Here is a 20,706-nt window from a genome sequence, read left to right as displayed (position 1 = left end):
GGGTGGGAGGAAGGGATGTAACATGGGGAGAAAGCAAAAGATAAGATCACTGTACAAATGAACTAATTACATGGCTTTGGAGCAACATTCTTCTATGGCTATGGAGCAACATTTGTTCAAATACTGTCCTTCAAATTATACTAACTTCAAATAGTAAACAGCATGACAGAACAGAGTTAGCCTGCAAGGGATGTGTTCTGTTTCACCATTAGAAAGCTTCAGCTGAAGGAAGCAGCATGCTGCCCTGGCTGGTGTGGCTCAGTTAGTTGGAGCGTTATCCTGTAAAACCAAAAGGTTGTGGGTTCGGATCCCAGTCAGGGCATATGCCTAGATTTCAGGTCCACTGGTCAATGTTTTTCTCTCTCTCTCTCTCTAAAATCAATAAGCATGCCCTCGAGTGAGTATTAAAAAAAAAAAAAAAAAAAGCAATGTGCTCATATCCAGAATCTTCTTATTTAAAATAATAAAGCCTCAAATATTTATTTTTTAAAAAATCATAAAGGACTCAGAACAAAATAACTAAGCATGCAAATTACTGAATCAGTGTTAGTTTGTGCCAAGTCCCAGTTAGCAGTAAAAAAGGGGAGCTCTGCTTAGATACCTTCTCTGAAGCAAGGCTGTTGGCCCGTTCAAAGCTATCCATGCTTCCAAGCCGACCTCTCATTCTGTTAGCTCCCTGCGTGAAAAGAACAAAAATAAATCATTCATATGGTTTGAATTTTTACTTTAAAACTACTATTAAAAGCAGTTGTTTCTTTATGTTAGCATTAAATTGATCCTTTCTGCGGTTCACTCAATTTTCTTGGCAGTATTAGCAGCAATTCCAGCACAGTAAACAGAACTATTCACAACCTATTTCCATTATTTCTAAATCAGCCATTAGATAACTAGATACTCAGGCCAAGCTTTTTTGAAGTTATCTGGGTTGCAAGGTTAAACATTATTCACCCATATGACCAGGAGATCCCCACAACATCAGTGAGAGCCCAGCTAACACTGCATGTCATGTAGATAAAAACACGTGTGGAAGGTACGGCACAACTAACCATGACATGGTTTCACACACACGACCTCCTGCAATCAAGGTTACAAACATCATCACTCACATTGCAGGATTACCATCGACACAGGTTAAGAAGAGAAAACTGCAACCTAAAATATATGGATTTAAGTTTCATTCATTATTCCATAATGCAAAACAACTTCAATGAAGCACTTCTCTCTAAAATGACTAAATAACAGTCCACTTCAATATCGGCAAATTGAGTTTTATTTTTCTTTTCACAAAGTCCTTTGGTGTGGATTTCACAGGTGATCTAAGAAAGAAAAACTTAAGAGATCATCTGATAAACAGGGTGGGCCAAAGCAGATATACAGTTGTGAGTACATGAAACAGAGTTTATGCTTGTATTATTATCTATTCATTATTGTATTATTTCCATATGAACAACTGTAAACCTAGTTTTGCCCCAGCCTGTATCTCCCTCACTTTACATAGGAAGAAACTGAAGCCAATTTTTGAAGGAAAGAGGATAGAAAGGCAGGCTGGAAACCACATCATACAGAAGAAGGTCTTAAGAGACTAAATACAGACTGAGGAGGGGTTCTGTTAACTAACACACATGGAAATGTTCTAAATAACTAGAAATACAAGTCAGTGTAACAGCGACTCTGCAGAATCAAAACTGCACAGTATCTGTATAGCAGTTTACAGTTTTAAATTTTGCAGCCATACATTCTTGGACTTCATTTTCTGAGAGAAGGGAGTTAAATGTCATTGTAATTTTTAATCAAATTAAGACCTGCACAAAATTTCAAAAGCCAAATTATGCTACCAAGCTCAGAATGAGAGGTGAAAGTCACCACCTGCCCCATCTCTCACACACTGAATCCCATTCCCCAAAAGCAAACACTGGAAAGTTTGTTTTGATGCTTCTGGTATTGAGCTTATGTTACTGTTCCATCATCTTTCCACTTCAAGCACTATTTATTCATCTCCTACTTCAGAAGATGAAACTTGAGTATTCTTACTTAATTACCCACCCCTTATGCACTCTCTTTTTCTCTTCTCTCAACACAGTTGTCACAGATTTCAGTTAAAACAATAATTTGTGATTAGATTATTATGACTTTGTAAATAGCATTTGCACCTGAGCTATCTGACTATTACTACAACTCATAACTTGTACAATCTGTGTTTCAAAGAGTTAACATCCACTTCAGCAATCACTAATGTATTGCAAAAGTCACCAACGGATCTCAGTATGGTCAAACATCCCATAATCCATCAGTTACAATGTTTTTCTTTTTTCTTTGAGCTACCCATTATGAAGACCTCTGTCTCCCCTCTCACCCCCCACCCCCCCCCCCCCATCAGGGCAGGTTGCAATTTAGGCTTGCTGAATAGATCTTCCCAGTATTTTTCTTCACTATTAACCTAGAAATATCCTTTAATGCTACCCTATGTTGGAATTTCTGTTTCCTTGATCCCAGGTGTTCCTCTTTTTAGCTTATTTCTGCATTTTGGTGGAGCACATAATCCAAATGCTTTGTGAGAAAGGGAGACTGGGAACTAATCTTTTTTAAATTTACCTATCTGTAAATGTCATTATTCTATCCTTATATTTCATTAACAGTTTGGATGAATATATCATTTTGGTTAGAAACTCTCAGAATGTTGGCACTGCTCAAGTGTCTAATGCCACTGTGGTTCTTGAGCCTTTGTGTGACCTGCTATTTCTCTCTGGAGCAGATTCTAAGTTTACGCTTGGTGTTCTGAAATTTCACAATTACATGCCTTGGCATGGCTTTATTCAGTCATTGTATTGTACATATTCTGAGCCCATTAAATCTGGAAACATGTCATAAGCCCTGAGAGATTTCTAAAACGATTTCTTTGAAAATTTCTGCATTCATTTTCTCTTTTGGGAACTCCTACTATTTGCCTTTTTGAATCTTCTGACTAACCCTTTTTTACCCTGTTCTCCTATTTTCCATTTCTTTATCATTTTGCTTTATTTTCTTGAAGATTTCTTTTAACTCTAGCTTCCTAACCTTCTATTGAATTTTTCTTTTCATGTCTACTACCAGAAAGTTTTAAGAGTTCTTTGTTGTTCTCAACTGACTGTTTTGTATTTATGGTATCCTATCTTGTTTCATAGAAGCAATATTTATTCTTATCTATGTATATTAATTATGATTTCACATCTCTGGTGGGTCTCTAAGTAACAATTACGCACACAAGAAAATGAAGAGCTGCATCTATTACTGAATGCTTACCGTGTGCTATGTACTATGTTAAGCATTTTATACTGCATTATCTCATTTATTCCTCACAAAAATTCTATGAGGTAGGTATAGCTTTGAGCTCAACTTTACAGGTAAGGAGACTGAAGCTCTGGTATGATTATGTTGTCAGGGTTCACAGAGCTACTGAAAGGACAGAGCAGCGATTTGAACCCAGAAAGCACAATTTAAAAATGAAGCTCTTGAGTGCTTACTTAATATTCCCTCCTGAAGACAGCTTTGTAAAAGGCAGCATTACAAATGAAACTAATTGGCCTTCATCAGTTAAGTGTAATTTTTGCAAATACCTAGACTCTGCTCAAGGCTGTTTCAATTCTTCAGTTCTATAACATAACCTGACATACTTCCAATAATAAACTATATTTATGATTGATAAATTATTGGGTTAATGTGTGTGACCAAGATGTAAATATTGTAAAGACCAGGTCTCTTTCTGCTGTTTTTTTTAGCTTCTACTTACATGCCAACCTGCCTGATTATCTTAAACAGGTTGTTTGGTCACAGTAGTAAGAGTAGTCAAATGGGTAGCCAACCATTGGCATTACAATAACAATTTAAGTCCCACATTTTACTCACAGTGGTATTTTATCCACTTGCTTTGTGTGTGCGAGTGTGTGTGTGGTGTGTGTGTATACAAAGAAAACCAAACTCACTTTAATTAATTAATGACTCACGCATTTTCAACAAATAAAGACAATGGCTATCACCCTGAAAAAAGCATGAAATGATGACTATTCTCCAGTGACTCGTACTTTATTTTATATTGCTTTTTTGGAAATGTGTATATTAATAAATTTACTCATAAATATTTCTCTTCGGGTAAACTTCAACTTAAGAAAAAGCAACAACCGGAATACAAGACTGCCTTTTCACCTTTGCACAGACAACTGCTTCAGGTTTACTAAGTACAGTTTGGTAATACATGTGTCAAGCCTTTTCCCTTGGACCCAGTTTTCAATTGTTAGTGAGCTGAGCTACTAAGCTATTTAAAAATGTATCATATTTCATAAACTACAGTTAGATAAATAAAATATTCTTATATTTAAAAACAACAGCAAGTATGAGCCAAATTTTATGACTGAAGTGTCACTATTCTACTTTTTACCCAAAGAGGGGAAAAAAACTGGTAAGTTTTAGAAGCACACCAAATCCCTTCTGTATGTAACCTTTAACACACCACGGGCAGCTGCCAACCTTCCCAGTAAGTCCACTCAGCTGCCCATGGTGCAAGCAAGACCTTGTTAGGCCACATAATTTATGACGCTTGGCAGCCTTTGTGGCACAAAAGCTACAGCATCCACCTTGACCAAAATAGATTGGCTGCGCTCTTGCTTGAAGTGTCATTACAGTCACTCAAGGGTATGTGCGTGGCACTTCAGAGTCAGCGGTGCAGGTATTGTGCGGAATATCAAGGTACTGAGTGGGGAATAAGGCAGTGAGTCCAAGCACCCTTTTGTCATTCGGTAAGTGACAAGGTTTCAGTGCACCCACTGTTCATGCCACCTCACATCTGTAGTGCGACCCTTTCCTAATAAACTGACATTTCATCCTCACAGCGATGTGAGGTAAGCAGGTATCCACAGGCTTGTTTCACAAGTGGGGAAACTGTGGCTTACAGAACGTAAATAATTTGTCCAAAATCATAAATACAAAACCAGCTAGGGCCAGGTCTTGAATTCAGGTCCCATGACCGTCTATTTAAATGGATTCTCACGAAAACACAGTGGGAAAGAGGGATGAGGGAAAGGAAGGAGGGAGGGAGGGAGGAGAAAGAACGTAACTAGTTTATAAATTTTGAAGAAAATAAGATAAAAACATTTTATGAAAAGTTACATTAACACACTTCTGAGTAATCTCCTAGATACTTTTTCTAGATTTTGTTTCTGCTAATCATGCCTGCTGCAGGGCTTTTGTTAGAATTAGAAGAATCTCAATTATTAAGAGAAATACCTATAAAAGTGTTTTGAGTTCTAGCAAAATAAAAAAAGAAAAACAATAAGAGCACCATATATCAGAAGTTACTATGCCCTAATGCTCTGTTGTACTTTTCTGACCTGGACACTTTTGAAGATAACAGGCTAGTTATTGTGTGGACTGTAAAAACAACTTGAATTTGTTGATTATTCCTCATGGTCAGGTTCAGGTCCTACCCCTTTGGCAGGAATGCCACAGATGTGGTGCTGTATTCTTTGTATCAGGTGTCCCATTGCTGATGGTGTTCAAATTGATTATTTGATGAAGGTGGTATCTTCCAGGCTTTTCCACTGTAGAGTTACTATTTCGTTCTTTATACTTAATAAGTATAATTAAATTCAGTCAATATCCTGATCCTGATCAAACTCTCAATGTATTCATTTATTTTTCATGTCAGAATAGACCCACATTAGAACAGATTATAATGTGTTGCTGTCATTTATTTTGATGTTCAGATTGTCTCAGATGTCACCTTCATGGTTTCTATGTCTTCATGACATATCAGCATCTTTCTCTGGGCACTTCTTTACTATCTAGACTACCAAGATGCTCCAGTCTTATTTTTTACTTTCCCTGCAGTCCTGGAATGGGCCATTTCTCCCAGGATCCTGGTACCCTCTTGTAGAATGATATATAGAAACCCAAATCTGGGTGTTAGTTGTCACTCAGCAAGGCCTAATTTATTATCTGATATTTGCAGAGAAGCTGGCCCCAGCTCCTAATGGTGGATAGACCCAGAGACCATATGTACACATTTATGCAAACACAAACTCACACACATGTTCATACATGTTAATACACATATTATATATGTATAATATATAAAATTCTATTCCTCAAAAATATATACAGATAGATAAATAACCAACATTCCAAACTGTTACTTCTGTGTTGAATCCAACAACACGGGATTCATTATAATGTCCTCTCTTTGTATATCTGTAATTTCTTTCTCCTAACACCTACTATCCTTAATACATTGATATATTTGGCCAGTCCCCTGCATTTCACCAGTCTCCACAGACACTCTCCTCATCCTACCCATGCAGGGGCTGCCACGCCAGACACGGAAGCCACCCTCACCCCGCACAGCCCCTGACTCCTGGTATCGGGCACCTGGAGTGCTTTTTCCCTTCCACTCTGGCCCTGACACGCTGACTCCCTGCACGGGCCTGTCCCTCGGCAGGCCTGGCCTCCTCACCAAGTCAGGCTGTGACTTCCTGAACGAGGGTGCCCTCCTAACCCTGCACAGTCCTCACCATGCTCTGGCTTCCACATGCATTGGGGTCTCCCCTCCCCGTCCCCCACACAGCTCCTGGCTCTCAGCCACTGTGGTTCCCCTGCCCTCCAGCCCCAAGACACTGCCATGCTTAATCTCTTCTAATGCCATTAGGACTGAGCTGTTCAGGAAGAACAGAATGAAGGGGAAGAGGAATCACTGCTGATTTTTAAATAGAGTATTTTCCCTTTCCAAATTTCTTAAAAGGAATACATAAATTTCTGTTAACTTATACTCACCATTTTCAGCATTTCCTATCAGCTCCTAAAATGAGAGGTGGATTTCTTTGCTTATTTTATGGGGCAAGTGATTAAAAAGTCCCTATAGTATTGAACAACAATACTCTATTTTCCCTTTTCTATACATATATCTCTACGAATAAATCTCTGTTACTCAAATTCAGATATTATAAGCACAAGAATAAATCTATATCAGAGAATGAAACTTAGTTTTTGAAATTATTTTAAGTAAGTGTTAACCAAATTAAATTATCATAGCAGTTTTTTGTAAAGAAGTCTGCTGTTGAGCCAGTTGAGAAGGAAGCAAAGCAGTTTAAAAATACAGACATTAATGCCTCAGAAAGTTTCAGTGTTATCTTACCCTTGAGAAAATATTTTCCAGGGAGCTAGTTAAAGATCTCTTAGCTTTATTTTTCAGAATGTCAAGTTTGAACCTTCCACTGCTTGTTGCATTTTCTGGGATTATACTATTTGAAATAGTCTGTAGAGAAAAAAGAAACAGATAAATTTTAGTTTAGGAACTCAAGTATGCACTTCCAGGACCTGCATGGATTATGTTTACCTCTGGTCATAAAGTTACTCCACAACTTTGTGCTGAATGTCCTTTCTCAAAACATACTTCCTCAACTTCTCTGATTAGCAAACTTTATCTCCCTTAAAACTCCAGATGCACTCCCCTCAAAAAATGTCCTCCTGAATTCTTTAATTCTTCCCTATACCCTTACTCTCTACTTTAACCCCAAAGCAAAGACATGGCTACTTTTGTGCTCACTGTATATTCTTTTTCAAAAGCTACTTTGTTGCCTCTATTATATGTGGCCATTTATCTCTCTGTAATCCCCTTTGGAATATCTGAGCCCGTCCCTGGAGGGAATATCATTCATTCACCACATTTTTGTTCACCATTATCACACGGCTTGACACATAGAAGTTTCTCTAGAAAAGCTTGTTCAATGAATAAGTTAAGGAATGACTAATACAGTGATATGTGATTTGTCCCAAATAAAACAAAATGAAGACATAATCTGAGTTAGTGTTATTAAGAGGTAAATATGTAATCATCTCTTTACATGCTATTGCTGGTGGTCTTACTTTATTTGTATGCAGCTGGAAACCCATTCTAAACCACGGGCACAAAAATATGATCCCTTAGTTTACAGCTAGAATAGCTGTTTCCATGACCCTACAGCTTCTTTGGGTGCTTCTATTTACCATTCAAGACTGTTGTAAGTGTTTTCTGTTCTGTTTTTTTTAATCCTCACCCAAGGATGTTTACTGCTTTGAGAGAGAGAGAGAGGAGCGGGGGGATGCAGAAAGAAGAGAGAGAAACATCAATGTGAGAGAAAAACATCGATCGGCTGCCTCCCACATCCATCCAATGGGGGATGAAACCCACAACCATGTGGTGTACTGGACAACACTCCCCCCAACTGAGCCACCCGGGCAGAGCTGTGTAAGCTTTTAATGAAATACGGTGTTGGAAGGGGTTCGATGAGGCCTCCCCAAGATGTGCTACCTTGGCACGTGGATTATTTTAAGTTAAAGACGATCAAGACCTTGTGGGCTCACAAGAAACTTTTACCTCTCCCTTAAAGAATTCAAACCAGGGGCCTTGCACATAGTAAGAGTTATCACCAGAACCAGAAATAACTTACAAACTATCTATAGGGCAGGGAAAACTTCTAATTACTGAGCACTGCTCTTCTTATCATCTTCTTATCATCCTGCAAAGACCTTCCTCCCCTTAGAGGCCCAAGGCACCTTACCTCATCCTTAACCTCAGAATGCCATGCAGACCCCATTTTCCCTTTCTGTCTCTGACTCTCTGAGGTATGTGGGGTTCCCATACACATGGATATAATTTAATTTGGTCATATTCTCTTATTAATCTGTCTCACGTCTATTTGATTATTAGGCCAGACAAAAAAAAACCTAGAAGGATGGAGGAAAGTTTCTTTTTCCCCCACATGTTCATATAAATTTGAAATAAAATAATGGATGAATATAACTAAAAATTCACAGTCATTCTCAATCACTAACATGTTGTTAATGTTTTTGCACAAGAAAAAAAAAATAGAGATGGTTTTCCATTTTAAAACCATACTGATTTTATTTCAATATGTCAATTCCTGTTAAAATTTCCTATAAAACTCCTAAAGTGCTAAAAAATAAACCTGAGAGGACCATGCCCTAAAGATGAGAACACAAAGGAAGGAGATGCCTTTCTGATTTTGTGATGATTTGGCTAAATATAGAGACAAAACAAAAGTAGATCAAGGAAAAACCTCTTCGCACCGATGGGCCTTCCCCGATGTGGATGTGGGTCTTCTGCTTGGCCTCGCAAAGCTGCCTCAGGTGTAAAATCACAAGTTCATTTTCCTCCTGGTCATTGACTGGCTTCATTTTCTGTTGAAAAGACAAACCAAGAGCACACGATGGCAACACAGCTTCTCTTGTTTTATTTTATTCCCACTTGGTTTTATCTGTCTGGCAGACAAACATAAATAAAGCTCAGCATTTTACTGCTCTTAGAAGCAAAAGTAACAATGGCATTCTAGTTACTATAATAGTATGATAGGATATATCTCTTTAACTTCAGATACAGAAATGAGAAAAGGAACTTAGAAAAAGAGGATCGAATTCTCATTTTTTACATCTTATTGGTGAGAATTGTAAGGAAGATTACCTGGACTCGTTCAAAGATGTCCGCTTGCTCATTATCCGTCAGTGATGAGAGATGCCTCTGAATGACCAGTTTGGCTCTTGGCGGGTAGAGACCTTAAGGAAAATGATGGGGATAAGTATTAAACAGAGTGTAGCTGCAGAAATCAGAAGGTAAAAAACGTACTGCAGCTTACCCCTTTGCCAGTAGGCTCTGAAGTTAAACCTTCTCAAGGAGATGTGTCCCTGGCTACAACAAGCCTTGGAACACTACAATGAAATCATTAAGATGTGACAGAAAGCCGCATCGGCCAAATCACTGGCCCCATCAGTGATCCGGAAGTCAAATTTATTAACAAAACACTCCTGAGTGATACCACACCAACAGCTTAAGCAGATACCAAGAATATAGTAACAATCTAACCAGCCACCATAGAAATGTTTGGTGAATTAACGTTATCCTAGATCCTAACATGAAAATGAAAGCTAAACACTAGCCTTGGCCGAAATCTCTAAGAATAAAACTTGACCTTTAAAAAATAATAAATAATAATGTTAAAAGGCAGAGCTATGATACGACTTAGTCAGGCATCCCTTCCCCCTCATGCGGGTCTTGCTCTGTGGCAATAAAACTTCAAGGACCACATTAAAATTCAGTGACATTTTTAATGCTATTATTTTACCAATAATTTACTTCTTTCTAAAGCCCTGGCTGGTTTGGCTCAGTGGATTGAGCGTCGGTCTGCGAGCTAAGTGTCGCTGGTTCGATCTTCCAGTCAGGGCACATCAGAGAAGGAAAACTCTGACTCCAAAAAACCTCCGCTGCCTTGCGGCATACCTCTTCAGGGGAAAGGCTAAGGGAGTAAACCCCGACAGAAAATCCGGAGCCGGAGTCCCTAAGGCGGTTTGACGTTGTAGTCAACACCGGCAACTCCTGCGGCGCACCTGAAGCCAAGCTGTATTGACTCCGTCTTTCCCTTGGACCCTGCAGCTGCGAAGAGAGGGAGGGTCTGCTGCATGGGCAACAGCAGACCCTCCATATCACCCTGCCCAGGCTCTGTAGCTTCAGCTTCACTGGAGAGGACACTCCAGCGTCATCGCAAGATGTCGATTCAACACGGGAGGAGACAGATACCGTGTCACTCCCGAGTCGGACTGCACAGCCATTCTCGGCGGTGCAGATAGACTCTTAAGAAGCTACACCATCGTCTCTCGAGACGGACGGCTGCCGACAACGACGACTTCTTTCTATTATGTTATTTATATATCTATCACACTGTTACACATAATTTATATTAAAACCTTGGGCAAAATTTTTTTCCATGCAAACATTTTTTATAATTGTTTTAAAAAGAGAAAATATAATTTATATTTATATTTAAAACGATTCAAATGACCATCTCTTTTTAAAGAACAGGTCTTCTTTACAATACTTAGGTGCCACTTATAATACTGCTACCATACTGTGATTAGAAAGAGGAGACCTAGATAATATTTAGTGAACCTTATAGGTTATCTAGCACTTTAAAGAGAATCACAAACAAACACATTGTTTTTAAAGAACTAGAATTCCTTTTATGGTTCTCAGAATGTGTACACGGAACCCATTTTAAACCACGTGTCTGCTGTATGTTGGGAATCAGAAAGAAGAAAGTGTTTCTTTGAAGTGTGCAACCCATTCTGAGAGAATCTGTTTCTGCACAGAGACAGCAGGCACTGAACTTCGTCTGGATAAGCGATGACACTCGCTACCATCGCTTCTTTGCTGGCCAAGTCTCCTGAAGCTGTTCCTTAGGCAATATATTAAGAAACTGATTCACATTGCTGTTTTTGCTTTATTCTTTATTATTCCAGAGTCTTATTAGCATGACTAGGAGGATAAAATATGTAAAGGGGAAGAAGTAAAGAGTGCTGTTATTTGAAATATGTAACTAAATCCGTAGCCCCAGTAGTTTCTGTAGACCTTTATTTCAGTAGAGAAATTGGAAACAGCTGGAGTTGGTTTTCAAATTATATATGCCGGCTCCACTGCTGTAAATCTGAGCTGACTTCCTGCTCCCCATTTTGGAATCACAGATTAGTGAATTACTGATACTGAGAGGCAAGTGTATTATTTATCCCTCATGCACGTTAGTGCAGGAAAAGAAGATTGAGGATAATCGTTCCATCTCCATGATGTTCAATATCACTTTAGTTTCCTATTCTGAAGCATGGTCCTCGGGAGCTACATACGGTTCCCCTTACATGTTGCCTCCTGATTCACATTGATCCACAGGCATGGATGGCCCCGCTCCTCCCGGTCTACATGGCAGGACCCACCTGACATAGGCATAGACAATTAGATACTTATCAGCTCACAGCAGCATACGAATCTACTTTCTTTTCCTTTTTTTTCAATAAAAATAGAACTAATTAATGCAGCCAAATGTATTGACAGGATACTATAAATCTCAGGAAGTGATATCAAATAATATCTACATTCTAATATCTTCCTCACTAAATTTCTAAATTAATCTAAATGTGGACCTTTTTCCCAGCTTCACACTTCGTACCTAAGCAGAAACAAGTTCAGAATTCATGCTGTTGTCTTACTGAGATGAAATAATAACTCTTTGGAAACACACAGATGCCCAGGCTTCACGGCAGCTTGGCCCTGAAAACCCCAGCCTCCTGCTAGTCCCTCAGAGAGAAGGCACTGGGTGGCTTTGGAAACAGATTGAACAAGTTCAAATCCTGGTTCTGCCCCTTCCAAGCATTGTGGATGTGGAAGTTACTACCCACCATGTGTCTCAATGCCTGTTTCCTCATGAGTAAAATGAGGATTAAGAAGAACATTACCTACCTTTTGGGATTTCTCCATGTATTAAGTGAGCTAATAAATAGTGCCTAGACATCGTGATTCCTATTATTACTTTTATTCCTTCTAGGACAGCACTGCCCTGTCTTATGCTCTCTTTGCCTGATGTCAAAGGCAGAGGTAAGGAAGGTATTATCCAAGACCTTTGAAAAACAGGCTGCATGAGTCTTTCCCCAGTCACCATGCATTCCTTGAAGGTAGGGAAGCTTAAGTTTTAGAGTCCCTCCAAGATCTTGGGAGGGGCCCCTGCTAATTCTGTATAGTTTATCTTTAGAAAGGTCTTTAAAACTGTAAACACTTCAGGTGCCACCAAACCAAGGTCCAGCCCTATATACACATAAACGGGGTCCTTCCCATTCGCCATAGCTCCCCTATGTGTTTGAGCCAACTTCTAACGGACTGTCTATTCATATGAAAGTTTAAAACTTCTTTTCTCTAATATCAAATATATTTCAAAACACACCTACAATGTAAGTTTTAAAAACAGAAATACAAAGTTGCTTTACTTCTAAGTGTCTTTGACTACATAGATATAACTTACTTCCATGGTGTGAGGTTTGAAAACTAAGAATTCAAAGAGGAAAATATTACTCATCCTGTTTTTATTAACATTTGGGGCATATACACTGCCAAATACAAATATATATATTTGCTTTATATTTTATTACCCAAGTAATATAAGTTCTACATCTTAAAAATACTAGAACACTATACATAGTGCTAAATTTACCTTTCATAGACTCAGTGGGCAAAGGTATAAAAGAAAAGAAATTTGTGTAGATTCAAACTGTCTTCCCCAAAACATCTGTTAATTCTAGGAGGAACGAGGGTAATTTTAAAGTGGAAAATTCCAGAGACCACCCTGACCAGGTGATAATGTCAACACGACCAGCAATAAAATTTGTCAGCATCATGAGCCCAAAGAGATGATGAGCTGAGAAGGACATAGTGCTCTGGCCAGGGAGCAGGGACCTCAGGCCCAGTGTGAGAAGATATCAAGACAGGCCACACCGAGGGACATTCAGCAAAATAACTGAACAACACTCATGGGGATGTTAAGGTCACAAAAGACAAAGAAAGACTGAGGAAGAGTTGCAGACTGCAGGTGACCAGGGTAAAATAACTACACACAATGTAGGATGCTGACTGAAATCTCGGAACAAAAAGAAAAGACATGAGTGAAAAAAAAATGGTGACAGTCAAATGAAGTATTTAGTTTGGGTAATAATATCATACCAATGTTAATATCCTGTTCTTATCATTGAACTATAGAAGATGTAACAATGGTGGCAGATAGGGGAGGAATATTTTGAAACCCACTGAAACTTTCATATATGTTCTAAAAGTAGACCAAATTTTATAAGAAATATAGTGTCATTTTATGTATTTCTCCAGATAGAGCATCAAAGTGCAGGTATTGATTGGTAAATTATTTTTTTCACTAAATAATGTAAATTTTTTGGTGTATTCAAGTTCATAAACAGTTAAAATTCATTGCCATTAATTGCTCCATTATATGAACATACTTCAGTTACACTATTGATGCACATTTAGGTTGTTTCCAATTTCCTATTATTCATAAATAATACAACCTTGAAAATAAAAATGTCACCTTCTGAACCTACATAGGAGTTTCTCTTATTAAGACATGGAAATGCTGGTTAACAGGGTATATGCAATTTTAGGTTAGTGAGCTTCTATTAATTGTCCCCCAAAATGACTATACTGATTTGCACTCCCATTAGCACCATATAAATGTATCAATATCTCTACAATTTCACCAACAGTTAACCTGATGAGTATCTTACTGTTTTAATTTTCGTGTCTCTGACATATAGTAAGATTGAGCATCTTGTCATTTTTATTATTGCACCTTTTAATTTCCTTTTCAGAGGAATGTTTTTTTAACATGATCTGTGTAATTTCCTCCCAGTGGTTTTATGTTTTTCCTATAGATAATAAGAGTTCTTACAAATTCTGAATACCAACCTGCTATTTCCTCATTTCTCACTTATCATTTAACTTCCAAGTGAGCAGTTGTTACGTAATTTTTTAAAATTTTTATAAAGTCAAATCTTTCACTGTCTTCTTTTAATAGTTTTTGTGTTTTTGTGTCTTAATAAAGGCTTCTTTGTTTAAGGATATAGCAATATTCTTATTCTCTTTGAATGATTTTAATATTCTTTTTGTTTATGCAGTAAGGACTCTGATCCATCTACAAATTCAGTAAGATAAATAGAAGGAATCTTTATCTCTTTAAATAGCAAATCGATCCAACACCATTCCTTGAGTAATTCAGCCTTTCCTCCACAGATCTATAATGTTCCCTTTACCATACACCAAAAAATGTTCCATTTTTGGAAAGGTTTTATATATATATATATATATATATATATATATATATATACACACACACACACACACACACACACACACATACATACATATGTATGTGTATGTGTGTATATATATTTGAAAATAATGTGCATTCTATAAAATTACAATTACAAATTTTAAAACCTGAATATTACATTTAAATAGTCCCTGATCACAGAGTTGAACTGATATTCAATAAACACTTGCTATCCATCATCAATTCTGCCATGTGCCTATGGCTGTGCTGCCTACTGAAGAGAAATCACAACATCCATTTACAATGACTAGACCATTCTCTGCGTTGTTCTGGAGTCTGCTTTTCCCCCCGTCTGTGATAACACCCAGCACGCTGAACTGCATTTACTGGCTCTATACCTGTCTTCCACTCTTGTCTGTAAGCTTTCTGAAGGCAAGTCCTCATCTCAATCCCTTCTGAATTCCAAGAGCCCAGTACTTTGCCTGGTGCATAGGGGATGCTCAACAAGTGTTTATGATATTGTGTTTCTTCTCTTGTGCAGTATTTTTCAAACTTTTTTGCTAGTAGGATCATAACAAGAAGAAGGGAAAGATGAGTCAGAGTCATCTCTCCCTCACACCCCTCCCCTCCTAAAAATACATTTTTTAAAAGTCTGCTTTATGACATCACACCTATTATTTCTGTTGTGTTTAAATGTCCCTGAAAGCCACACGAGTTTCATTCCCATCAAGTGAAAGGGACTGAAAAAGAAAAGACTTAAACAGCTGACATTCTGAGATGATTTTGTCTCTCTTCTTTATTCAACAAATATTTGGTCGGTTCCCACTGTGTACATAGCACAGTCTTAAGAACTGTGGGAAATACAAGTTCCTTCCTTGAGTTTGCCTTCAGGAAAAAAAAAGCTAAGAAGAAAAGGAGAAAGAAGTGGGTGGGAAGCCAAGCCCCTAGGAGAGACCGACAACACAAATTTGACTGGACATGAGAAGTGATTCTTCGGGCCCTTGATTTCCATTGAAACAAAGAACCTTTCAATGGCGTCAGCAACTCTCTCACTTCCCAAATGCCAAAGCAAACTCCTCTTTTGCAAAGGCCGAGTTATACTGTACCTTCGATCCTTTCACAGAGCTTGTGCAAAGAGTGCATAGGGCAGGCCTCGCACAGCTTGACCTGGGTCTTGGCACTCTGCAGTGCAGCCGCCGTACTGAAAGCCTGCTTCAGGGTCAGCATCACCTCGTCGACCTACAGAAGCAGCAAAACACAGGTCTGTAAAAGCATGCGAGCATGGTAACACATTAAAATCCCAAAAGCAATGGGAGACCTTGTTGGTGCTGACTAAATAATAAATAATGGAATTTTGATGACCACAGAACATTTTAATTTTTTTTTCCTATCCTTACCAAAGGACATGTCCACTGATCCTAGAGTCAAGGGAACAGAGGGAGAGAAACACTGAGGTGAGAGATAAATATCCATTGGTTGCTTCTTGCACATACCCCAACTGGGGGCCAAATTGCAACCTAGGAATGTGACCTGATCGGGAATCAAACCTGTGACCTTTCGGTTTACAGGACGATGCTCCAACCAGCTGAGCCACATCGGCCAGGGCATGACTACAGATTGGAGAGAAAATATTGTCTTGAAGTTACATCTTTAATTATACATTTATTTGAAAGCTGGATGAAATAAGACCATATTTTAACTTAATCTTTATTGTATTTTTTCCATTACCATTTAGTCCCCTTATGCCCTCCTTCCCCAGCAATCACCACACTGTAGTCCACGTCCATGATCCCTTTTTCCTTTTTCCTCTTTGCTCAGTCTCTCTGCCCACTCACCTCCCCCCACCCCACTAGCTGTCATCTGCTCTCCATTTATTGGTCTAGCCCTATTTTCCTTGTTACTTTAGTTTATTCATTAGATTCCACATATGAATGAAAGCATATGGTATTTGACTTTCTTTCACTGGCTTGAAAGAAGACCATTTTAATGTGTGTAATATAATATTGATCTATTATTGAGAGCTATTTTTGAATCCCACTAAGTGTTATGCTATTGCAGGCAGTTTGATAGTCAACTGGGTCCCTGTTTAAATATTCAGATAAAGATCTCTTTGGAAGTTTGACTTGCAGTATATAATGAGCATCAAAATAGGTTTACTATTCACTTGCATCAATAAATATCCTGTTTACTTTATCCTTCTGGACCATTTTTTAGTGTAAACACACACAAAACCTATTTAAGCAAAGTTCTGGGAGGGTAATGGGTTCAATTTAATGATGTGGGAGAAGTCTATAAACACTGTTCATCTTATCTCTATGGCCTCTAATTTACTATCATTATGCTTCTGTTTGGTGACAGTAAGAGGTTCTGACATCATGTTGTCTAAAGAGCTGGTCTCACCACTGGGCCAGCAGCTTGAAAACTGCCAGCTACTTTCTTCCCTGCTCTTCCAATGACTCAGTCAATAACTCTGAATCTAGTACTTTAGTTTCCTGGTTGCTGGTTGCTTCTCCGGTCAACTGATAGCTCATCCTCAAGCACTGTTAAACCAACTTCAGGCCATGCCGCCTTCTCTGGGAAACAAACATTAGTGTAAGATGTGGCTTTCTCACACACTGTAGAACTGAAATCAAAATCTAAAATCTGCATGGAGCACTGTGAAGTACTAAGAGCTCATCAGAACTACCTTCAATATTCAAAACCATTCACTATGCTGACAAACATTTTTTTTTTAAGATTCTTATTCCCCTTCCCCTACGGCCTAGTTAAAGAATAATCTAATATTTAAAGGATTTATTCTACTTCTGCATTTGAGTATATGTGGAACCTAGAATAAAAAGAAACTTTATTCTGCTAATATCATTAAAAGAGAGAGATCTAAGTAGCCAGTCATTCAGTTATGTTTTACTATATTACCAATTTTTTAAAAGGCTTATGAATAACTTCATATCACTCCATGAATTATAATAAATCATTCATAAAGTCTGTTCTTTTATACTATATTTAAAAATAAAGATTTCTAGTTCTTGAAAATAAAAGCACATGTTTAATTCCTTCAAACTTTGATTTAATTTTCTTATTATGTATTCAAAAGCAATTTCAATTACTTATGCAAATATTTATTTCTATTTTCTTGTTTCTCATTTATTTAGGGCTCAGCTTTCCTGTAGATTTATTATTTGTTATTTAGTAATTCTGCCTTGTAAAAGGGCCTCCAACAGAAATACTAAACTTTCATGTTTTCTTATCTATTCTGGGTGAAACAAAGGCCATTTTAATGATGTCTGAAATGTGGCTACCAATTTCTTTCATCCACAAACATTACTAAAAACTTTGACTTCTAAAATTTAAATGCTTTATTTTTTTTTAATCCACCTTTAAGTTCGATCATGAGATCAAAGCAACTACAAGTTCAAATTGGCATAATATGAACAATGTAATTGTTTTTATTTAGGTAAAACAATAAAAAAATCATAGATTGTGTTAAAATGTTAAAAGTTAAAAAACGAGTGAAGATAAATCAATCCTATGCAAACAAAAAGAAATTATTCTTAGCATTACCATAAAGCAAAAGCAAATTTCCAGTTAAAAGTATGAGTTGGGACAAATAAAGTTATGATACTTAGGTGAAAATCCATAGTGAGGACAATGCTCATAGACATTTATACACTAAACTTAGGTATTTCACAGCATTTTAGCATAAGTCTAAGAATCACAGAATGTGTAAGGACTTCAAAAGATTATCGAGCCTACACAGATGGAAAGCAGGATAGAAGCTAGTAAGGGAGGTTAGGGGGTGGAGGGACTGACCAAAAAGGAAAAAGGACTGATGGACAACAGTGTGGTGATTGCTGGGGGCAGGGAGGTATGAGGGGACTAATGGGTAATGGAAAAAATACAATAAAGATTAAATAAAATACAAAAAAATAAGATTATTGAGTCTAATCCTCTAGAAAAATTTAAACCTAAGTCTTGGTAGCCTGGGTTTTTTGTTGTTGCTTTTGTTTTTGTTTTTTGGGTTTTTTGGTTATACTTTCCCTGGATAGTATTTGTAGAGTTTTACTTTTTCCTTGTCCATAAGTAGTAGTAACTTCCTTTTTTTTTTCACACCTTTTAAACCAGTTTTATAGAAAGCAGAAATGGTACTTTCTACAAATCTCAAAGGTTGGTTAAACAAAATTAACCTACTACCTACAGCTATATTTTACAGAAGAAGGAAGGAAGAAGTGCAAAGCATCTAAACTTCCAGTATAGCCCTCCAGGGCCCATCAGAACACTATAGTGCTTGTCAATTCATAGCCATTGCTACAAAGAGGCAAAAGAAAATACTGGTTGTGTATTCTTTGTTCTCAGAGAAGTCAGCATGTACGGTGTTACAATATTTTGTCTTACATAACTGCCAACCCACATCAATCATATAACACTGCTTAGACTTGTAATATTTAATTGACTGTTTTGCTTTGTTCCATATGTCAGCTGCTTGAGCCCTCCTCTGTTATGCAGGAAACTCACATTTCATTTTTCTTCTAGCTTGCAGTTCTGATGGCCCACTATTCAGCTAAGATGCCTTCTGATAAAATTAGAGTAAACAGAGCTTCAAAGATTCCAGTATGGGCCTGTTCTCAAGAATAACGGTGCCAAAACTGAGATTCTAGTCAAGCTTCAATGTATGAAGAAGACATTCTCAGCCAGAGTAGTCTGTTGCCTTGGTCACAGAGCTTCTTAACGTAGAAAAATGCAGCCTGTTCCCAGCCTTTCTACTCTGAATCCCTGTTTCAAAGACTCATTCCACATGCACGAGGGCAAAACAAAAATACTAAAACTATTAACAAAACAAAATTTGTAACAGCACCCAGAAAATGATTGCCTGAAGTTAGGAGTAATATACTCCATCACTCACAATACCCTCCATAGGTGCCTGATAGCCTAGAAACACTGGGGCATACAAAAAAAATACGAATGGTCCTGACCCTGTGGGATTCACAGTCTCGTGGAATAGAAAGCTGTGAACAAATAAATACGTGTGCGGATTTGTAGGAACTGAGAGTGACCTGTGAACAAGGTGTCGCAAGAGCTCTGACGACCAAGTGACTAAAGAAGGCAATTCCTGAAAAAAGACGTCAGAAAAGCCTTCCCTAGGATGTGACATTTAAGCTGATTGCTTCTCAGCCTTTTGGCTAATAAGATCAAGTGTAATATGTAAGCTGGGTCCTAAAAAAGTACACGGTAGAAAAGAGGAAGTGGATTCAGGTCACAGTAGAGCAAGGCCAGGCCTGCTTCACATCCAATGAAGCAAGAGGAAAGAGAATGTAAAAATAGGGAACGAAGGCATGGCACCATCTCCTTGCTTGGCAGGAGGGCAGGCCCTTGAGACCCACATGGTCTCCTTCCCTGCCTAACAGTGAGCCCCAGACACTCATTTAAATCCTAGATCTCGTGTGTCACACGCAGAAACCATTTGCTGATTCAACAAGCAAACCAAATGAAAATGCCATGACACCAATTGTCACACCACCCTCTGAGGTCTGGCCTCGCAAACAGCTTAGGGGACCGAACAGCATATGGGAGGACACCAGCAGGAGAGGGCGAGGCTTCAGTGGGGATGGAAGAAGAACGAGGCAGGCCCTTCTGCCATGCAAGACCATCTAGATTTTTGTCCCCTAACCAGAAGCCCTAAACTGGTTTTTGATGAAGAAATGTTGTGAGAAAGAAAACGACAGCATCATATAGAGTGGATGGAGGACATCAAACCAGGGGCAGGGAGACTAGTTAGAACACAGTTCTAAGAAGATAAATGCCCAGAGTCAGGAAGCAGAGAGAAAAAGGAGGTGAGGTGGATAGAAGGGACACTTCCATCTTGAGTTAATAGAATTTGGTGAACAGCAGATAGAGAGGGTGAAGAAGAGTGCATGGTGGTTTCTAAACTGGGAAGTTAGATCAATGGAGCTGCCAAACTGAAATACGGAATATATGACAGGTTTGGGGAAGGCAGGAGAGTTAAGGCTCCATAACATGGCAGGGAAATCAGTCTTAGATC

The 20,706-nt window shown here is 38.3% G+C and overlaps 1 protein-coding gene across 1 annotated transcript in view; it reads right to left on the bottom strand.

Moving 5' to 3' along the window:
• The window catches only part of TBC1D4 (TBC1 domain family member 4), a 179,924-nt gene that overhangs the window by 38,659 nt on the left and 120,559 nt on the right, over positions 1-20,706 (bottom strand). The window contains exons 5-9 of the mRNA XM_090258746.1: positions 15,776-15,908; positions 9,485-9,576; positions 9,094-9,204; positions 7,160-7,279; positions 602-676 (exon numbers count right to left, since the gene is read on the bottom strand). Of these exons, the coding sequence (XP_090114872.1) occupies positions 602-676; positions 7,160-7,279; positions 9,094-9,204; positions 9,485-9,576; positions 15,776-15,908 (531 nt within the window). The remainder of the gene's footprint in view (positions 1-601; positions 677-7,159; positions 7,280-9,093; positions 9,205-9,484; positions 9,577-15,775; positions 15,909-20,706) is intronic.

Source organism: Furipterus horrens, unplaced genomic scaffold (assembly GCF_987537825.1).
Source record: "Furipterus horrens unplaced genomic scaffold, mFurHor1.1.pri manual_scaffold_12, whole genome shotgun sequence".
Taxonomy (NCBI): Eukaryota; Metazoa; Chordata; class Mammalia; order Chiroptera; family Furipteridae; genus Furipterus; species Furipterus horrens.
This window is presented reverse-complemented; position numbering and strand designations above follow the sequence as displayed.